Here is a 20,321-nt window from a genome sequence, read left to right on the forward strand (position 1 = left end):
TTTCCAGGGGTGTCTCCCACCGCTGCCCCAAACACCACTTAAGCAGCCCTTGAGCCACCTACAGCAGGAACAGCTTGAAGGAGGTCCTTTATTTTTCGGGGAGACTTTGTACCCAGAAGTTCGCTCTAAAAACTGGTCTTGCTGGGCCAGGCGCAGTGGCTCACGCCTGTAATCCCAGCACTTTTGAGAGGCTGAGGTGGGCGGATCACGAGGTCAAGAGATTGTGACCATCCTGGCCAACATGGTGAAACTCGGTCTCTACTAAAAGTACAAAAATTATCTGGCCACGTGTGGTGGTGGGGGCCTGTAGTCCCAGCTACTGGGGAGGCTGAGGCAGGAGAATTGCTTGAACCTGGGAGGCGGAGGTTGCAGTGAGTCGAGATCACACCACTGCACTCCAGCCTGGCGACAGAGCAAAACTCCGTCTCAAAAACAAAACAAAACAAAACAAAAAAAACTGGTCATGCTGTGTGACTTTGGGCAAGGTACTACCCTCTCTGTGCTTCATCATCCTAAAATGCAGGGGCGCAGCTAACTGATGTTAGACAGATTTTTAATTTTATTTTTATTTAAAAAAATTTTTTTAATTGAGAGAGTCTCCTCTGTTGCCCAGGCTGGAGTGCAGTGGCACGATCTCGGTTCGCTGCAACCTCTGCCTCCCAGGTTCAAGCAATTCTCCTGCCTCATCCTCCTGAGTAGGCAGGATTACAGGAATGTGCCACCATGCCAGTCTAATTTTTTTATTTTTATTTATTTTTTTTGAGACGGAGTCCCCCTCTGTTGCCCAGGCGGGAGTGCAGTGGTGCTATCTCTTCTCACTGCAACCTCCACTTCCAGGGTTCAAGTGATTCTCCTGCCTCAGCCTCCCGAGTAGCTGGGATTACAGGCATGTGCCACCAGGCCCAGCTAATTTTTGTATTTTTACTAGAGATGGGATTTTGCCATGTTGGCCAGGCTGGTCTCGAACTCCTGACCCCAAGTGATCCACCCGCCTCGGCCCCTAAAAGTGCTGGGATTACTTGCGTGAGCCACCATGCTGGGCCAGATTTTTTTTTTTAACACTTCCATCACAGAACTTCCCCCCAGGAAAAGGCTAGAGGAAAATGGTATTATGATGTCCTCATTTGGGATAAATTGCTATAGGTCTAGGTATGTAGGCAATAGCGCCAGGGGAGTGATGTATTATACAAAGCCCGGTTTCTCTCTTCCTGCCCGAGATGCAGTTAGAACTCTTGCTTTAACGTTGGGGATTACATCTTTCTAGTGAATGGCTCCCCACACATTATCCCCCAGGTCACCTGCTAGGAGATAGGCACGTGGTTCATCCCAGGGACAAAGTGGGAATGGCAAGAGGGGTGAAGGGACAAGGGGACGAGGGCGGAGAGCCAGTGTTTATTCCAGGGCTAGATTTTTTTTTTTTTTTTTTAAGACGGAGTCTTGCCCTGTCACCCAGGCTGGAGTACAATGGCACGACCTCGGCTCACTGCAACCTCCACCTCCCAGGTTCAAGCAATTCTCCTGCCTCAGCCTCCCAAGTAGCTGGGATTACAGGCGCATGCCACCACGCCCAGCTAATTTTTTGTATCTTTAGTAGAGATGGGGTTTCACCATGTTGGCCAGGCTGGTCTCGAACCACTGACCTCGTGATCCACCGACCCCGGCCTCCCAAAGTGCTAGGATTACAGGCATGAGCCACTGTGCCCGGCCCCAGGGCTAGATTTTTAGGTACTGGATCTCGCTGAAGTCTCACATCTCACCCTTGATGCAGGCATCGTGGCCCTAGCTGCAGTCAGATAAACTGAGGTTCAGGTCAGTGAAAGCTCCTTCGAGTGGCTGAGGTAGGACTTGAGCTACAAGGCAGGTGGGGACGCTCACCCTGTCCCCTCCTCTTGGGTGGGTGGGGACACTCACCATGGAGTCTAAGGCAGACACGAGGCTGGTGATGATCTCGTCTTTGCGGGTGAACGCGGAGTTCCAGCGGTCGGGTCCGCAGCCGTTGGTGGGGACGTCACAGCGCTTACCCAGCAAGGCCATGGTCGCCTGTGGGGAGGGAGGAGGCAGTGGTGGTGGGCACAAGGCAGGGGGCTTGGCTCATATGGTGGCTGCCCACCCCAATCCACCTGACCCCCGGACTCCCAAGACTGCCTCTGTATCCAGGGCTGACCTTCCCTGGGCCCAAGGGCTTTATGTGTGATGGGATTAGAGCCTGCACAGGCCTGGGCACAGGTGGCAGGATAACTCACACCTTGTGGCACACCCTCCTAAGTCTGCACACCCAAGCTGAGCCCAGCACCAGGACCAGTCTGTTGGACAGGCCCCAACTGCCACCTCTCCCAGCGTGTGCAATTCTGGCCACAGCCCTCCCTCGCTCACACACCCTCCATGGCTCCCTACTGCCCATATTAGCTCTCAACTCCTCAGCCTGGTATTCTAGTTACCTGGTCTCCTGTCCCTCACTCCAGTTCCCCCTCACACTCCATGCTCCAGGCCCTCTAAGCTGTGCCACTCCCAGATGTACCGATGTTCATGCTTCCCTAGTCTGTGCAGGTTCAGTTCCCCCTGCCTGAAGCACCCTTCCTGGTCCTGCCATCATCTGCTGGTTGTCCTTGAAGCTTTTTTTAATTTTAAATTTAATTTTATTTCGAGACAGAGTCTCACTCTGTTGCCCAGGCTATACTGCAGTGGCGCAATCTTGGCTCACTGCAACCTCCCCTTCCTGGGTTCGAGTGATTCTCCTGCCTCAGCCTCCCGGGTAGCTGGGATTACAGGTGCCACCACACGTCTGGCTAATTTTTGTATTTTTAGTAGAGATGGGGTTTCACCATGTTGGCCAGGCTGGTCTTGAACTCCTGGCCTCAGGTGATCTGCCCACCTCAGCCTCCCAAAGTGTTGGAAATACAGGCATAAGCCACTCACCCAGCCTCATCGAAGCTTTTAATTGTCCAACCTGCTTGCCCACCTCCTGTACCCCCAACCTGAAGCCCAGCTGGGTCAGGAGCCGGTGATGTCCTCCCCTCCCTTCCGCATGCCTCTGAGCTCTGCCATCACATTTCTGCATCAAGCCACATGCTCCCGAGGCCAATGCCACCCCCGCCGAGGCCTTCCAGCCTCAGTTTCCCTCCTAGCCAGGAGACTTGGCATCAGGGGTATAGAAAGATACAGCAGGGCCTAGGCTGCTTTGTCTCAGGTCAGGGGCTCCCCAGGGCAGGACTGTGTCCTGTTGCAATGGGGTTCCTGGGGGACAGAGCTGCATCCTCCCCCTCAAGTCCAGGGCCCCCAGTTGTGGGTCCCCATGGCATGGCACAGGCTTCCTGGGTATGACAGTGCCCAGCTGGGCACCCATGAGATGCAAAGATCAGCCTCCTTTGGCTCCTGGTTCTACCCTGCCCCTCTCCTTCTTGACCCAGGGGGCACCCACAGGTTGCCCCAGTGCCAGGGCCTGCCCTCAAGGCAGCTGTCCCTGCACCAATCCAAGCAAAGAAGGCAGAGACTAGAGGCAGGGGCCTCTCGGTTCCCCTCTATGGGCTCAGTCCCGGTGCTCTCTGTGTGGCCCCTGCTGGGTGTCGATGGCAGAGAGCAGGGCTGCAGTTCCCAAGGGAGCCTGAAAACCTACCCTCTGTCTCCTACCTGCAGACAGGGAGTTTCTGCACCCAATGGGGGAGGAAGGCCCAGGCAGGAGGACCATGGGGCTGGCACCACAAAGGGCACCAGGCCTGGGGTGTCTTCTGCCGCCATGGGTGCCCCTGCCATCTGTAAGCTCTTTGAGGGCAGAAACCAGGTCTGCCTGCCACTGTTGCACCCCAGGACCCCGATCAGTGCCCAGTGTGCATAAGGCCCAAGGCGTGTGGTCCCAGCCACAGACAGGCCTTCCAGCAGGTCATGATATATGATCATTGGCCAATGACACAGAACAGGAGATGTGAGAGTGCATCACACTTCACAAGGCCAGAGGTGTCCAACCACAGGGACAGAAACATCCTGAGAAATGAGAGATGCATCAGAGCTCGGCTCTGGCCTCAGTTCTGGCTCTCCTCTGCTTTTTGGCTGTGGATAAATATTGATTTAAACAACTGGCCGGTGGGCGTTTGGCCAAAATGTATGTTGAGTTTGCTGCTAAATGTTTATAAAAGACATTTCTTCTTCTGGGTTGCAATTTTATAGAAGTTTGAAATCTGCTGTATTAAGGGATGCGGAGGGGATGACAGGCCATGGATGGGACACAGGCCTTGGATGACACCCGCTGATGAACCACGAGGTGGCCAGTGGCCACGGCTGGGGATGTTCCGTGGCAGGAAGCCCGCTTGAGGGTCTTGCATGCGACCGGACTTCATAAAAGATCCAGCTGAGAGGTCTGCCTGCCTGGGGGCTGGAAGGTGTCCCCCTCCCCCAAGCCATCCCCTGCAAGCCCGTCCCTTGAACCATTCCCAGAAAGGCCTTAGGGCTGTCAGCCTCCCAGCTGCTGAGGCCCAAATCGAATCAGGGCAAAGCAGGAGGCACCAGACAGCCATCTAGCCCTGGCCCCCCGGCTGCCCCAGACAGCGGCCGGCTCCTTCCGGTAAAGGCTCTAATCCATTTAGGAAGGAACCAGGGACTCCAGGAGGGAGGGACACAGAGAGGGAAGAGGGGCTGGGCTGTGGGCCATCCCCAGCTCCTTGTCTCGGTCATCTAGGCTTGTAGGACCCTCTGTCCCGAGCCACAGCCCAGGTGGGTGCACTTGGGGAGCATGGAGAGAGACGGCCACTCCCTGCAAAGGGCCTCAGATGGAGGGAGAGGCAGGTTCCACGTGCCTGGAGCAAGAATGCAGCGGGAGAAGCGGGGGAAGATGAGACCCAGGCCCACGTCTGCTAGGACCACCTCGGGTGAGTCCTGAAAGCCCGAGATTTTTCATTTGTAAAGTGGGAATGGTTCTAAACAGAAAATGAGGGCAGAGGCCGGGTGCGGTGGTTCACGCTTATAGTCCCAGCACTTTGGGAGGCCGAGGCGGGAGGACTGCTTGAGACAAGGAGCTCGAGGCTGTAGTGAGCTATGATGGCAACACTGCACTCCAGCCTGGGTGACACAGCAAGACCCTGCCTTTTAAATAAAAAATAAAAATTCTGATAGCAGGGCCAGGCGCAGTGGCTCATGTCTGTAATCCCAGCGCTTTGAGAGGGTGAAGCAGGCAGATCACTTGAGGTCAGGAGTTTGAGACCGGCCTGGACAACATGGTGAAACCCCGTCTCTACTAAAAATACAAAAATTAGCCTGGCCTGGTGGCGGGCGCCTGTAATCCCAGCTACTTGGGAGTCTGAGGCAGGAGAATTGCTGGAACCCCGGCGGTGGAGGTTGCAGTGAGCCGAGATGGCGCCACTGCATTCCAGCCTGGGCAACAGAGCAACACTCCATTAAAAAAAAAAAAAAAAAAAAGTAAAAATTCTGATGGCAGCATTGGCCCGCATGAGCTACTATCCTTCTTCCAGCATCACTCTTAGAGACAAGAAAGGCACTAGCCCCAGGCCTCAGCCAGTGCACAGCGGGGAAGAAGGCTGTCTGTCTCCAGCCGTGCTGGTGTCCTTGCTGTCACCATGCGGTAGGAAGACCACGCTTCTCACATTCACAGGGATGCAGGGAACAGACCAGCTGCTCACACGCAGAGCTGACACACAGCCAACTGGGCCCAACTCGACATTCCTGGGTTTACACAGAAAGTTCCGTCTCCTGGGAAACCCCTCAGTCCCAGGCCACCTAGGATGGTTGGTCACACCGCAACGCAGGGAGCAATGGGAACAGGAGCCCAGATGCCTCTCTCAGCAGCCCAAAATGCAGACACTCGCAAGGAAGAGAAATATCCCAAATGTCCATCCTTTGGGTTCAAAAAGTCAACTTCCCTTAATAAGGTGAGAGACGCATCTGTTCAGAGCAGCAGTATTCACAATAGCAAAGACATGGAATCAACCCATGTGTCCATCAGCGGTAGAATGGGTAAAGAAAATGTGGTACATGCACACCATGGAATATTATGCAGCCATAAAAAAGAACAAAATCATGTCCTTTGCGGCAACATGGAAGTAGCTGGACATCATTATCCTATGCAAATTAACATAGAAACAGAAAACCAAATATCGAATGTTCTCACTTATAAGGGGAGCTAAATGTTGGGTACTCACGGACATAAAGATGGGAATGACAGACGCTGAGGCCTCCAAAAGCAGGGAGAGAGGGGAAAAGGAGGGGCTGAAAAACTACTTATTGGGTGCTATGCTCACTGCCTGGGTGACGAGACCACTTGTATCCCAAATCTCAGCATCGTACAATATACCTTTGTAACAAACCTGCACATGTACCCTGAGAATCTAAAATAAAAGTTAAAATTATTATTATTTTTGAGACAGTCTCACTGTCCCCCAGATTGGAGTACAGTGGTGTGATCTTGGCTCACTGCGGCCTCCGCCTCCCATGTCCAAGTGATTCTCCTGCCTCAGCCTCCCCCGTAGCTGGGATTACAGGTGCCCACCACCACGCCTGGCTAATGTTTGTATTTTTAGTAGAGACGGGGTTTCCCCATGTTGGCCAGGCTGGTCTCGAACTCCTGACCTCAAGTGATCCGCCCACCTTGGCCTCCCAAAGTGCTGGGATTACAGCCCGGCCTAAAAGCTGAAATTATTAAAGTAATAATAATAATGAGAGAGACATGAAGCCCCCAAAAGGCAGAGCTGGGATGGGTGGAGGGAAGTCCACTGGGAAGATCCCAGGTTACAGTCCGAGAATAGTGGAAGAGCGACTGTCACATCTGTCCCATCACCCAGCTCCCGATTTTGCTCCGCCCACCTGTGAAGCAAGGACGGCTGGTAGCTCAGCTGCTGCCAACACCTGCTGTTCAGTGCCCAGGCTCCTGTGCCCTACCTCATCAGAGGTGACCGCTCCCTGGGCAGCGGGGCCCTGGACACTGTATTTTTTTTTTTTTTGAGATGGAGTCTCACTCTATTGCCCAGACTGGAGTGCAGTGGCATGATTTCAGTTCATTGCAACCTCCACCTCCCAGGTTCAAGCGATTCTCCTGACTCAGCCTCCCAAGTAGCTGCGATTACAAGCGTGCGCCACCACACCCGGCTAATTTTTGTATTATTAGTAGAGACAGGGTTTCACCATGTTGGTCAGGCTGGTCTCGAACGCCTGACCTCAGGTGATCCGCCCGCCTCGGCCTCCCAGACTGCTGGGATTACAGGTGTGAGCCACCGCGCCCGGCCCTGGACACTGTATTTTTAAGTTCACAGGGGACTCTTACACCCAGCCAGGTGCAGGGCCTGGGTCATCTTCTAGGGATGTTCCCTATTCCAGACTCCAAGAAGCTCAGCTTCCCTGCCTGCCTGCCGCCTGCCCCGTCTTGCCAGGGACTCCTTGCCCAGACAGCAGCAGATTTGCCGGCCGCCAAGAGCTGGAGGCCTGCCCAGACCCTGAGCCAAAAATTAGCCAAGCACTCGTGGCCACGTCTGAATCAGTGCTGCCCTGACTCAAGGCAGGGCTGCCTCCAGGCTGGGGGACCCCCATAGAAGTCCGGCCCAGAGCGCCCACTTTCTAGCCAGCCCTGGGGCCAGGGTGACAGTGAACTAACAGAAATCCAGCTGTGATTTCCAATCCCAAACACCCTGCACCTGGCGCTCAGGGCCAGTTAGGAGGCTAGCAGAGAGTGAGCTAACAGGTGCGAGCCTATTCTGCAGCCCAAAGCCTGGATGTCTGGAAACAGGTGTTACAGGTTGTTCCCACTGGCTGGTTCTGACCGATTTACCCCAGTGAAGTGCAGCCTAGTGGGAGGTGGGAAAAGGGCATGTAGACAGAAGAACAAGGCTAAGACAAAGCTCCTGGCTCGGCCCATTTAAATAAACTCCCCTTCCTGGCCGGGCATGGTGGCTCACGCCTATAATTCCAGCACTCTGGGAGGCCAAGGTGGGAGGATGGCTTGAGGCCAGAAGTTCAAGACCAGCCTGGGAAACATGGCAAAATCCTGTCTCTACAAAAAATACAGAAATTAGCCGGGTGTATGCCTGTGGCGCCAGCTACTCGGGAGGCTGAGACGGGAGGATCACTTGAGCCAGGAGTTTGAGGCTGTAGTGAGCTATGATTGTGCCACTGTACTGCAGCCTGGGAGACAGAGCAAGACCCTGTCTCAAAACAACAACAAAGGCCAGGCGCAGTAGCTCACACCTGTAATCCCAGCATTTTGGGAGGCTGAGGTGGGTGGATCACTTGAGGTCAAGAGTTCAAGACCAGCTTGGCCAATATGGTGAAACCCCACCCCTACTAAAAATTTAAAAATTAGCCAGGCACTGTGGTAGGTGCCTGTAGTCCCAGCTACTCAGGTGGCTGAGACAGGAGAATCGCTTGAACCCAGGAGGTCGAGGTTGCAGTGAGCAGAGATCACGCCACTGCACTCCAGTGTGGGTGACAGAGTGAGACTCCTTTTCGAAAAAAGAAAAAACCAAAACAAACAAACAAACAAACCCCCCTCCCCCATCCACCACCTTAGATGCCCTTCACAGAGGGGACAGCCAAAGAGGACTGGAGCCAAAAAAGTAAGTGCCAAGGTGGCATGGAACTTGGAATCTGGCCCAGGGGCTCGGCCATGACTCTCGCTGGCATGGGCTCAGTAGAGCTCAAGGACTGCCCCCTCCGGAGGGAAGAGACGGAAGGAGTCACAGGGCTGTTTCCCAAATGCCGGGACCAGTTTAATTCTCACAAGCTCTCATTTTACGGAGGAGGAATTCCCACCTGAAGACCCCACCACAAGGATGTCGCAAAGCCGAAACCTGAGCTCAGGTCATACCAACTAAATCCGGGTTCCCATCACCCCACGACGCAGCCTTCAAGCCCCTTCCCCCGTGGAATGATGACACAGCGGTGGGCTCGGCTCTGCACTGCCCAACCCTGCCCGGCAGTGAACAGGGGAGACCACCCAGCTGGGACCCAGGGAAGAGGCAAAGAGGAGACCCCTCAGCAGGGTCCGTTTCTTCTGCCTGGGCTTGTCCTGCACCCAGGACCAATGTGGCCCTACAGGACAGCTAGAACCCTCCCCTCCTCTTCTCCCCAAGTGTCCCCAGAGCTTCAGAAAAGTCTGTGCTTAAAGGACGATTCAATGAAATAATTTTCTAAAAAGAGAATACATACATACATACATAAAGAAGCAGGAGTGTACCAGCCTGGGCAACATAGCAAGACCCCACCTCTACAAAAATAAAAAATATTAGCCAGGTGTGGTGGTCCACACCTGTGGTCCCAGCTACTCAGGAGGCTGAGGCAGGAGGATCACTTGAGCCCAGGAGTTCGAGGCTACAGAGAACTGTGATCGTGCCATTGCACTCCAGCCTGGGCGACAGAGCAAGACCCTGCCTCCAAAAATAAAAAATTTAAAAAAGGAAGCATCAATGTGTGTCTGTGTGTCAGAGCATGCAAATGCGACGGGTGTGTGTGTATGAGACAGAAAAGACCACACACGTGATGCAAAGAATGAGGACAGTAAAGAAAGGGACACACACACACACACATACACGAACCTCAGCCAGGGTGACACTGAGAGGCCTGGCCCGCTGGCTGGGGAGGGTCACTTGTCTGCACTGGCTTGGGGTTGAACCAAAAAAACAAATGTCACAGCTCTCCAACTGGCACACCCATCACCCCACCGAATTTTTTTTCTTTTTTTCTTTTTTTTTAACAAAACAGATAGGGTCTCACTATGTTTCCCAGGCTGGTCTCAAACTCCTGAGCCCAAGCGATCCACCCACCTTGGCCTCCCTCCCAAAGTGCTAGGATTACAGGCGAGAGCCACCACGTTAGGCCTACCAAATTTTCAGAAAAGCACCATGAGGTGGTTCTTCTAATCCATGTTACATCTGGGGAGGCTAAGGCTCGGGAGGGGAAGCGTGCTGCTCAAGGTCATTTGTGGCAGCGGTTCAAGGTCATTTGTGACACTTGATGGGTCGCCTGTGAGCCAGCTCAGCCCAAGCCCAAGCCCTTACACCATGCACCAGCATGTCCAGGCCTCTCAACAGCAGGGGCACACATGGGGGCTCCCTCAGCTGGGGGTCTCTCAGGCTTTTTTCACTCTCCACAAGTGGCAGGTTCATTCACTCATTCCTCTGTGTGTGCATTCATTCACTAATTCCTTGATGTGTACATTCATTCCTTGATGTGTACATTCATTCCTTTGTGTGTATTCATTCACTCATTCCTGTGTGTGTGCATTCATTGACTAATTCCTTGGTGTGTACATTCATTCATTCCTTTGTGTGCATTCATTCATTCACTAATTACTTGGTGTGCACATTCATTCATTCTTTCTTTCGTGTGCATTCATTCACTCACTCATTCCTTGGTGTGAACATTCATTCATTCCTTGGTGTATGCATTCATTCATCCCTTGGTGTGTGCATTAATTCCTTTGTGTGTATGCATTCATTCATGTGTGCATTCATTCATTCATTTCTTGGTGTGTGCATTCATTCATTCCTTGGTGTGTGCATGCATTCCTTTGTGTACATTCATTAATTCCTTTGTGTGCATTCATTTATTCTTTAGTGTGTGCATTCATTCATCCATTCCTTGGTGTGTGCATTCATTCCTTTGTGTATATGCATTCATTCATTCCTTGACGTGTGCATTCATTCATTTCTCCCTTCCTTCCTTCTTTCCTTCCTTCCTTCTCTCTCTCCCTCCCCCACTCCCTTCTCTCCCTTCCTTCCTTCCTTCCCTCCCTCCCTTCCTTGCACACTTTTGAACCCTCAGGGTGATACTCATTCCCTGTGCTTATTGGCTCCCGCCTAGGTCATACTGGGTAAGAACAGTGAGGACACCTCCGCCGGGCCATTGGCTGGGACCTAGTCCAAGGTAGTGAGCTGTAAGTGGGGAGGGGCCACCCTGCAAGAGCTCAGCAGGAGCTGGAGGCCTGGTAGGTCGTGGCAAGGCTGGGAGTGGGAGGAACACAGCCTGGGTGCCTTCCCTGGCCTCCCCTCACCACCCCTACTCATTCACTCAACACCTACCAAGAAGCTGCTCTGTGCCAGGCTCCGCCTGTCCTCCTCCAGCTCACAGGGCCAGTGTGTCCAGAGAGAATTACAGGACCAGGCTGGGTGCGATGGCTCATGCCTGTAATCCCAGCAGTTTGGGAGGCAGAGGTGGGAGGATCACTTGAGGTCAGGAGTTTGAGACCAGCCTGGCCAACATGGTGAAACCCCATCTCTACTAAAAATACAAAAAATTAGCTGGGGGTGGTGGTACACGCCTATAGTCCCAGCTACTAGGGAGGCCGAGGCAGGAGAATTGCTAGAACCTGGGAGTTGGAGGTTGCAGTGAGCTGAGATCTTGCCACTGCACTCCAGCCTGGGTGAAAGAGTGAGAGTCCATCTTATTTAAAAAAAAAAAAAAAAAAGAACTACAGGACCATGAAAGAAGGACAAGCAGAGAAGCTCGCGCAGGCACAGAGCTTGACACTGGGGAAAGGGGTTATCTATGTTTTATTTAAATGTTTTATTTACTTAGTTTTGGGGGAGGAGGGGCCTGACAAACAAGGCTTCCCTGAGTTGATGACTGTTGAGGTGGGTTTTCAAGAGTGAATAGGAGTTCTCTGGGTACAGGAGTGGAAGGATAATACCCTGTTGTTTCCACAGAGAGAAGCAAGGGAAGAAGCTTGGCTTAGAGATATACAACCTTTGCTCTATGAGTAAAGAGAAGTTTTGGACAGAATCAACGGAATAAAAAGGCAAACCACAGAATGGGCGAAAATATTTGTAAATAGTATATCGGTAAGGGATTAATATCCGGGATATGCAGACACCTCCTAAAACTCAACAACTAAGACTGGATGCAGTGGTTCACGCCTGTAATCCCAGCACTTTGGGAGGCCAAGGTGAGAGGATAACTTGAGGCCAGGAGCTCGAGACCAGCCTGGGCAACAGAGCGAGACATCATCTCCATTAGTAATAATAATCCAATTAAAAAATAGGCAAATGACTTGAGTAAACCTTTCCCCTAAGAAGATATACAAATGGCCATAAAACAGATGAAAAGATGTCCAACATCACTAAAGATTAGCAAAATGCAAACCTAAACTCCACCTCACACCCACCAGGATACCTACTATAAAAAACACAAGAAGGCGGGGCGCGGTGGCTCATGCCTGTAATCCCAGCACTTTGGGAGGCCAAGGCAGGCGGATCATCTAAGGTCAGGAGTTCGAGACCAGCCTGACCAACATGGTGAAACCCATCTCCACTAAAATTACAAAAATTAGCCGGGCATGGTGGCACATGCCTGTAATCCCAGCTACTTGGGAGGCTGAGGCAGGAGAATTGCTTGAACCCAGGAGGCGGAGGTTGCAGTGAGCTGAGATCATGCCATTGCACTCCAGGCGGGACAACAAGAGTGAAACTCTGTCTAAAACAAAAACAAACAAACCAAACAAACAAAACCACACACAGGAAAAAAACAAGAGCTGGTGAGAACGTGGGGAAATTGGAACGCTGTGTGCTGCTGGTAGGGATGCAAAATGGCACAGGCACTGTGGAAAACAGCATGGCGGTTCCTCAAAAAATTAAAAATAGGACTACCAGCCAGGTCCAGTAGCTCAGGCCTGTAATCCCAGCACTTTGGGAGGCTGAGGCAGGAGGATTGCTTGAGCTCAGGAGTTCGAGACCAGCCTGGCAAGATCCCATCTCTACAGAAAATACAAAAATTAGCTGGGTGTGGTGGTGCACACCTGTAGTCCCAGCTACTTGGGAAGCTGAGGCGGGAGGATGGCTTGAGCCTGCGGAGGTCGGGGCTGCAGTGAGGTGTGACTGTGCAACTGCACTCCACGTTTCTGCTCTTGCAAATAATGCTGCTATTAACATGAGTATGCAAATCACTTGGTAAACCTGTTTTCAATGATTTGGGGTATATACCCAGAGGTGGAACTGTTGAATTGTATAGTACTTCTGTTTTTATATTTTATTTTATTTTATTTAGAAAGGGTCTCACTCTGTTGCCCAGGCTGGATTGCAGTGGTGTGATCATAGCTCACTGCAGCCTCAAATTCCTGGGTTCAAGCCATCTTCCCACCTCAGCCTTCCAAGCAGCTGGGACTACAGGTGTGCACCGCCATGCCTGGCTAATTTTAAATTTTTTTGTAGAGATGGGGTCTTGCTATGTTGCCCAGGCTGGCCTTGAATGCCTGGCCTCAAACAATCCTCCCACCTCAGCCTCCCAACCTGCTGGGATTATAGGCATAAGCCACCATGCCTGGCCTTAATAGAATTTTTCAAAATGGGGGGAGGGGGGAAGAGAGGAAGTGTTTGGTTGTTCTCATTGTCCACTGTCGAGTGTCGTTACTAAGACTAAAGAGGACACTCAGTGACCTTTGCTTGAATGGAGTGGAGAGAGGGAGGGGGCACCCAACAAGCACATCTCTGCCCCAGAGGTAAGTGTGAGCACTAGCAACTCAACACACACATGCATGCACACCCACACGCACACATACATGCACACCCACACGCACACCCACACACATGCACACCCACACCCACCCACACACATGCACACACACATGCACACCCACACGTGTACACCCCCAAACGCACACACCCACACATACATGCACACCCACACACGCACGCCCACATGCACACACGCACACACCCACACATACGTGCACACCCACGTGCACACCCACACACGCACACCCACATGAACACACATGCACACCCACTCAAATGCATACACACATGCACACACATTGACACCCACACGCACACACACCCACATATATCACACACATATATGCACACACACACACATGCACCCACACACACGCATGCACATACATGCACACCCCCACGCACACCCCCACCCCCACACACATGCACACCCACATACACACGCATACCCACTCACATGCATACACACATATGCAGACACCCACACACGCATGCACACCCACATGCAGACACCCCACACACATACGCACGCATAGCCACTCACATGCATACACACATACACGTACTTGTGCACACAATGCACTCACATATGCATGCACACTCACACATGCATACACACATATGCACACACATGCATGCAAACTCACATGCATGTCCACACATACAGACACATGTGTGCACACATGCACACTCACACACACGCTAGTCCAAGTCGTCCTGGGGCCAGTCCCAGCACAGTCTGAATGCAGTGAAAACCTTCACAGAGAAGGTGGCTGGCCCCAGCCACAGTCGTGCTGGGACACAGAGACGCGCAGGGCATGACCTCACCCTCCAAAGGCTCACTGTCCCATCAGGAGTCACATCACAGATCAAGCTGAACCCGTCTTCCCTCCAGAGCCCCACACTCCAGTCTGCAGGCCCCTGGGTGGGCCTTGCACTCTCGCTCAGGCCTTTGCACCTGCTGTGCCCTTTTTAAGAAATGCCCTTCCCCGCTGCTGGCTCCCTCTTAGCTCTTGTGGGCTCGTCAACACCTCCTGTTGTGCCCCTCGGTTGGGCTCCCTCAGCCCCTCCTTCCCTCCTCCTCCAGGATGTGGAGGTGTCAGAGCCCCCATGCACTGGCTCCTGGAGAACAGGGCTGATTGCTTTCATCTGTGTGTGCCCGGGCCTGCTACACATAACAAGGCCTGGAAAGGCCTCCGAAGAGAGGGGCCGTTGATGCAAGTTTGGAAGAATCATGAGCCATGAAGAAGGTGAATGGCGAGGGATGGGGCAGTCCAGACAGAGGGGACAGCTCAGGCAAAGGCACTAAGGCACAAGGGAGCCCGATGGGGTGTGACGTCCGTGGTGGGGCTGGCAGGAGTGGAGCAGAACGCCGAAGTGCTCTTGGCACAGACTGCAGTCAGATTCTGGGGCTGTCCAGCGGGAAATGCTCTGAGACAGTCCTAGCCTCAGCCCAGAGCCTGGGCCTGGGCTCTGGAGGGCCCTGTCCCGCCCTTCCCAAAGGGGACACGCCCACCTGGAGCCTGCACCCACTCTCCCACCCCAGACACCTGGGTACTCAGACCCCTGGAATCCAGCTGGCAGATACACCCCCATTCTGGGGCCCCAGGGCCCTCTTCTCTGGTCCATCCTCCTGCAATGGTTTTAAATCTGACAATACATTCTTAGGCCAGGTGTGGTGGCTCATGCCTGTAATCCAGCACTTTGAGAGGCTGAGGCAGAAGGATTGCTCGAGGCCAGGAGTTCAAGACCAGACTGGGTAACATAGTGAGACCCCCATCTCTACAAAAAAATTTTAAAATTAGCTAGGCATGGTAGTGCATACCTGTAGTCCCAGCTACTGGGGAGGCTGAGGCAAGAGGACCACTTGAGCCCAGGAAGTGGAGGCTACAGTGAACTGTGATCACACCACTGCTCTCCAGCCTGAGTGACAGAGTGAGAACCCTGTCTCTAAAAAATAAATAAATAAGTTTTTTGGTTTTTTGTTTTTTTAAAATAGAAATGGGAGTTTCCCTATATTGCCCAGGCTGGTCTCGAACTCCTGGGCTCAAAGGATCTTCCCACCTCGGCCTCCCAAAGTGAAAAAAATAAATAAATAAGTTCTTAATACTTCTCCCAACAAGTGGTGTCATCTAATTCTCTCCTCTTGAATGTGATTTGAATAAAGACCCACTTTGAACCAACAGAATGTGTGGGCAGCGCCAACACGTGACCTCTGCAGCCAGGTCCCCAAAGGTGCTAGACTTCCCCCAGCCACTCACTCACTCTCAGACCCTTGCCCTGGACTCTGAGCTGACACGTGGGAAGCCCGACTATCCTGAGGCCACTGTGCTGGAGGGGCCGAGGGGCAGCAGAGAAGCCCAAGGGGCCCCAGCTGTTCCTCGGCTCAGGCCCCGGGCCAGCAAGTGAAACATCTTCAAAATGACCTCAAGCCCTGCTAACTTTTTATTTAGAGACGGGATCTTGCTCTGTTGCCCAGGCTGGAGTGCCGTGGTGCGATCGTAGCTCACTGCAGCCTCCAACTCCTGCCGGCAACCTTTTGACTGCAATTGTAGGACAGATTGAGTAAGACCCATCTGGCTGAGCTCAGACAACTCTCACAATGTGAAGAGTAAAAGAAGAAATGACTGTTGTTTGACACTGCTAATGTTGGGCTATTGGTTTATGCAGTCCAAGATAAATAACGGATACACCCTGAGGGCACACCAGGCTGACGCTTCTGTACCCCCCAAGAGGGGGCAGCTGTTTGGGAGAGTGGACACGGCTTGAGTTCAGGAGTTCAAGACCAGCCTGGGTAATATGGCAAGACCCCATCTCAACAAAAAATAAAAAAATCAGCTGGGTGTGGTGGTGCATGCCTGTAGTCCCAGCTGCTTGGGAGGCTGAGATGGGAGGATCCCCTGAGCCCGGGAGGTCAAGGCTGCAGTGAGCCAAGATCACACCACTGCACTCCAGCCTAGATATATGGCTTAGGGAGTCCACATAAATGAGAATAAGGTCCCCTCAGAGGGGACAGAGCCGAGGTGGGTCAGCTGGGATCTTCCATTTGTCTCCTTTACCTGGCCGGCATCTATCACAGGAGAACCTGTCTACTAGAACGGCTGCTGGAGTTTGCCCTTAGAGACCCGAGATAGGCTCAAAAAAATGACCCCCAAAAGACAGCCATGTCCTAATCCCCGGAGCCTGTGTTACCTTATATGGCAAAATCACTTTGCAGATGTGATTAAGGATCTTGAGGTAGGGGATTATTCTGGCTTAGCCGGGTAGGCTCTAAATGCCATCACATGCATCCTTATAAGAAGAGGTCATGGCCGGGCGCGGTAGCTCATACCTGTAAGCCCAGCACTTTGGGAGGCCAAGGCAGGAGGATTGCTTGAGCCCAGGAGTTTGAGACCAGCCTGGGAAACATAGTGAGACCCCATCTCTACAAAAAATAAAAAAAAATTAGCTGGGTGTGGTGGAGCATGCCTGTAGTCCCAGTTACTCGGGAGGCTGAGATGGGAGGATCCCCTGAGCCCAGGAGGTCAAGGATGCTGTGAGCTGAGATCACATCACTGCCCTCCAGCCTGAGCAAGACAGTGAGACCCCTATCTCAAAAAAAAAAAAAGAAGAAGAAGAAGAAGAAGAGGTCATGCCAGGCACAGCGGCTCATTCCTGTAATCTCAGTGCTTTGGGAGGCCAAGGCAGCAGGATCACTTCAAGTCAGGAGGACCACTTGAGGCTAAGAGCTTGAGACTAGCCTGAGCAACACAGCAAGACCCCAGCTCTACAAACATTTTTTAAAAATAGGGTAGAGGAAGACTGGACATCCATATAGAAGAGAAGTCCAAGTGAAGATGAAGTAGAGAGAGATTGGAAGATGCTGGCCTTGAAGACTGGAGTGATGCGGCCACAAGCCCAGTAGTGCTGGCAGCCCCCAGGAGCTAGAAGAGGCCAGGAACAGATTCCCCCCGAGAGCCTCTGGAGGGAGCATGGCACTGTCGGCACCTTGATTTTGGCCCAATGGTAATGATTTTGGACCTTTGGCCTCCAGAACTGTGAGAATAGAAATTTCTCTTGTTCTCATAAAAACATGGGCAAAGGACATGAACAGACACTTTTCAAAAGGAGATGTACATGCAGCCAACAATCTTATGAAAAAAGACTCAATCAACATCATTGATCATGAGTGAAATGCAAATCACAACCACAATGAGATATCATCTCACATCAGTCAGAATGGCTATCATTAAAGTCAAAAAATGACAGATGCTGGGCCAGGCGTGGTGGCTCACACCAGTAATCCCAGCACTTTTGGAGGCCAAGGCGGGCAGATCATGAGGTCAGGAGATCAAGACCATCCTGGCTAACATGGTGAAACTCAGTTTCCACTAAAAATACAAAAAATTAGCCAGGCGTGGTGGCAGGCACCTGTAGTCCCAGCTACTCGGGAGGCTGAGGGAGGAGAATGGCGTGAACCCGGGAGGCAGAGCTTGCAGTGAGCCGAGATCGCGCCACTGAACTCCAGCCTGGGCGACAGAGTGAGACTCTGTCTCAAAAAAAAAAAAAAAAAAAAAAAATTAGCCGGGAATGGTAGTGCGTGCCTGTAATCCCAGCTACTCGGGAGGCTGAGGCAGGAGAATTGCTTGAACCCAGGAAGTAGAGGTTGCAGTGAGCTGAGATTGCACCACTGCATTCCAGCCTGGACAACAGAGTAAGACTCCATCTCAAAACAAAAACAAAAACAAAAACAAACGAACAAAAAAATAACAGATGTTGGTGAGGTTGTGGAGAAAAAGGAACACTTATACACTGTTGTAAATTAGTTCAGCCATTGTGGAAGACAGTGTGGTGATTCCTCAAAAACCTAAAGACAGAAATACCATTGGACCCGGCAATCCCTTACTGGGTATATACCCAAAGGAACAGAAATCATTCTACAATAAAGACACATGCACATGTATGTTTACTGCAGCACTATTCACAACAGCAAAAACATGGAATCAACCTAAATGCCCGTCAATGATAGACTGGATAAAGAAAATGTGGTACGTATACACCATGGAATACTATGCAGCCACAAAAAAGAACAAGATCATGTTCTTTGCAGGGACATGGATGGAGCTGGAGGCCATTATCCTTAGCAAACTAACACAAGAACGGAAAACCAAATACTGCATGTTCTCACTTATAAGTGGGAGCTGAACAATGAGAACACATGGACACAGAGAGGGGGGCGACACACACTGGGGCCTTTCAGAAGGTGGAGGGTGGGAGGAGGGAGAAGATCACAAGAAATAACTATTGGGTACTGGGCTTAATACCTGGGTGAAAAAAGAATCTGTACAACAAACCCCCATGACACAAGTTTACCTATGTTACAAACCTGCACTTGTACCCAAGAACCTTAAAGTAAAAAAAAAAAAAAAAAAAGAATTTTTTTTTTCTCCCTCACTCTGTCACCCAGGCTGGAGTGCAGCAGTGGGATCTCAGCTCACTGCAACCTCCACCTCCAGGGTTCAGGCGATTCTCGTGCCTCAGCCTCCTGAGTAGCTGGGATTACAGGTGCCTGCCACCACGCCCATCTAATTTTTGTATTTTTAGTAGAGATGGGGTTTCACCATGTTGGCCAGAATGGTCTTGAACTCCTGACCTCATGATCTGCCCACTTTAGCCTTCCAAAGTGCTGGGATTACAGGCATGAGCCACCGCACTCGGCCTGAAATTTCTGTTGCTTTAAGGCACGAAGTCTGTGTGGCCCGTGTTACAGCAGCTTCAGGAAATTAACACTGGCTCCTTCACTGGCTGTACCCCACCTCACAAAGACAGTCCACATCCTCAGCCCCTTGGACACTCAGTCCTCAGCTCAGACCTCTGCAAAGCTCAGGCCTGGGTTTGCTGGAGAGCTCTTCAATCTCTTCCCCCTTGGAAGCGCCACTAGAAAGAGCCGGATTTTTCTGGACACCAGAGAAGCGTCTCTGTGATTCAAGTCTCACTGCCCTATGGACCAGCTGGGGCGTTGGAGCTGATGGAGAAAAAAAAAAAAAAAATACACCCAACCACGTAAAAGGCAAAGGCAGGCACACACCCCACCCAAACACGGCCCCCGCACCATCCGCTGCCATATGCTTGTTTCTTGAAAAAGAAGCTTGAGAGAACAAACAAAAAAGAAATTTCTCCCCTTCTGGAAGGCGGGGGGGGGGGTGGTATCCTTTCTCCCCAGCAGCCTCAGCCTCCCTCTGAATACTCCCTCTCTAGTCCCAGAGGCTCCCCAGTGGGGGTAGAGTGGCCTGGGGGTCCTGGATTCCTGCCTTCCCCCACCACCACTGTCACTGTAGCCGGGAAGAACACTGCCAGTCACAGCCCTGGCCTTCCATTCGTATCTGCTCAGGCCAGGCTCTGGGCTGGGCAGCGGGAGGGGGTCTTACACCCAGCCGCAGTGCAGTAGAAGGCAGTCTGGGGTCATGGTTAAGACACCTGGGGTCTCACTGGGCGCAGTGGCTCATGCCTGTAATCCCAGTGCTTTGGGAGGCTAAGGCAGGAGGATCAAGCCCAGGAGTTCAAGATCAGCCTGGGCAGCACAGTGAGACCCCATCTCTACAAAAAAACAAAAAAGTTAGCCAGGTGTGGTGGTGCGTGCCTGTTGTCCCAACTACTCGGGGTGCTGAGGCAGGAGGATAGCTTGAGCCCGGGAGGTCAAGGCTGCAATGAGCTATGACTGCAGCACTGCAGTCCAACCCAGGGGACAGAGCTAGACTCTGTCACACACACACACAAAAAAAATCTGAGTTCCAGTCCTGGATCTGACCCCAAAAGCTGTCCTCCAAGTCCTCTGCCCCACTCCCTGCTAACAGAATCCCCCCGTTGTGTCCTGGTATCTAAAGATGGGACAAACTTTGCTGG

At 52.1% G+C, this 20,321-nt stretch overlaps 1 protein-coding gene across 12 annotated transcripts in view; it reads right to left on the reverse strand.

Moving 5' to 3' along the window:
• The window catches only part of GTF2IRD1 (GTF2I repeat domain containing 1), a 149,676-nt gene that overhangs the window by 93,318 nt on the left and 36,037 nt on the right, over nt 1-20,321 (reverse strand). For 7 of the 12 annotated variants that reach the window (XM_034951434.3, XM_034951433.3, XM_034951436.3 and 4 more), the window contains exon 2: nt 1,912-2,040. In XM_034951434.3, coding sequence (XP_034807325.2) covers nt 1,912-2,034 — 123 coding nt within the window. In that variant the 5' untranslated portion in view covers nt 2,035-2,040. Of the gene's footprint in view, nt 1-1,911; nt 2,041-16,770; nt 20,280-20,321 lie in introns of those variants that run through there. The other 5 variants (XM_055114477.3, XM_055114481.2, XM_055114478.2 and 2 more) reach the window with 5 other exon arrangements.

This window comes from Pan paniscus, chromosome 6, assembly GCF_029289425.2.
Source record: "Pan paniscus chromosome 6, NHGRI_mPanPan1-v2.0_pri, whole genome shotgun sequence".
Lineage (NCBI taxonomy): Eukaryota > Metazoa > Chordata > Mammalia > Primates > Hominidae > Pan > Pan paniscus.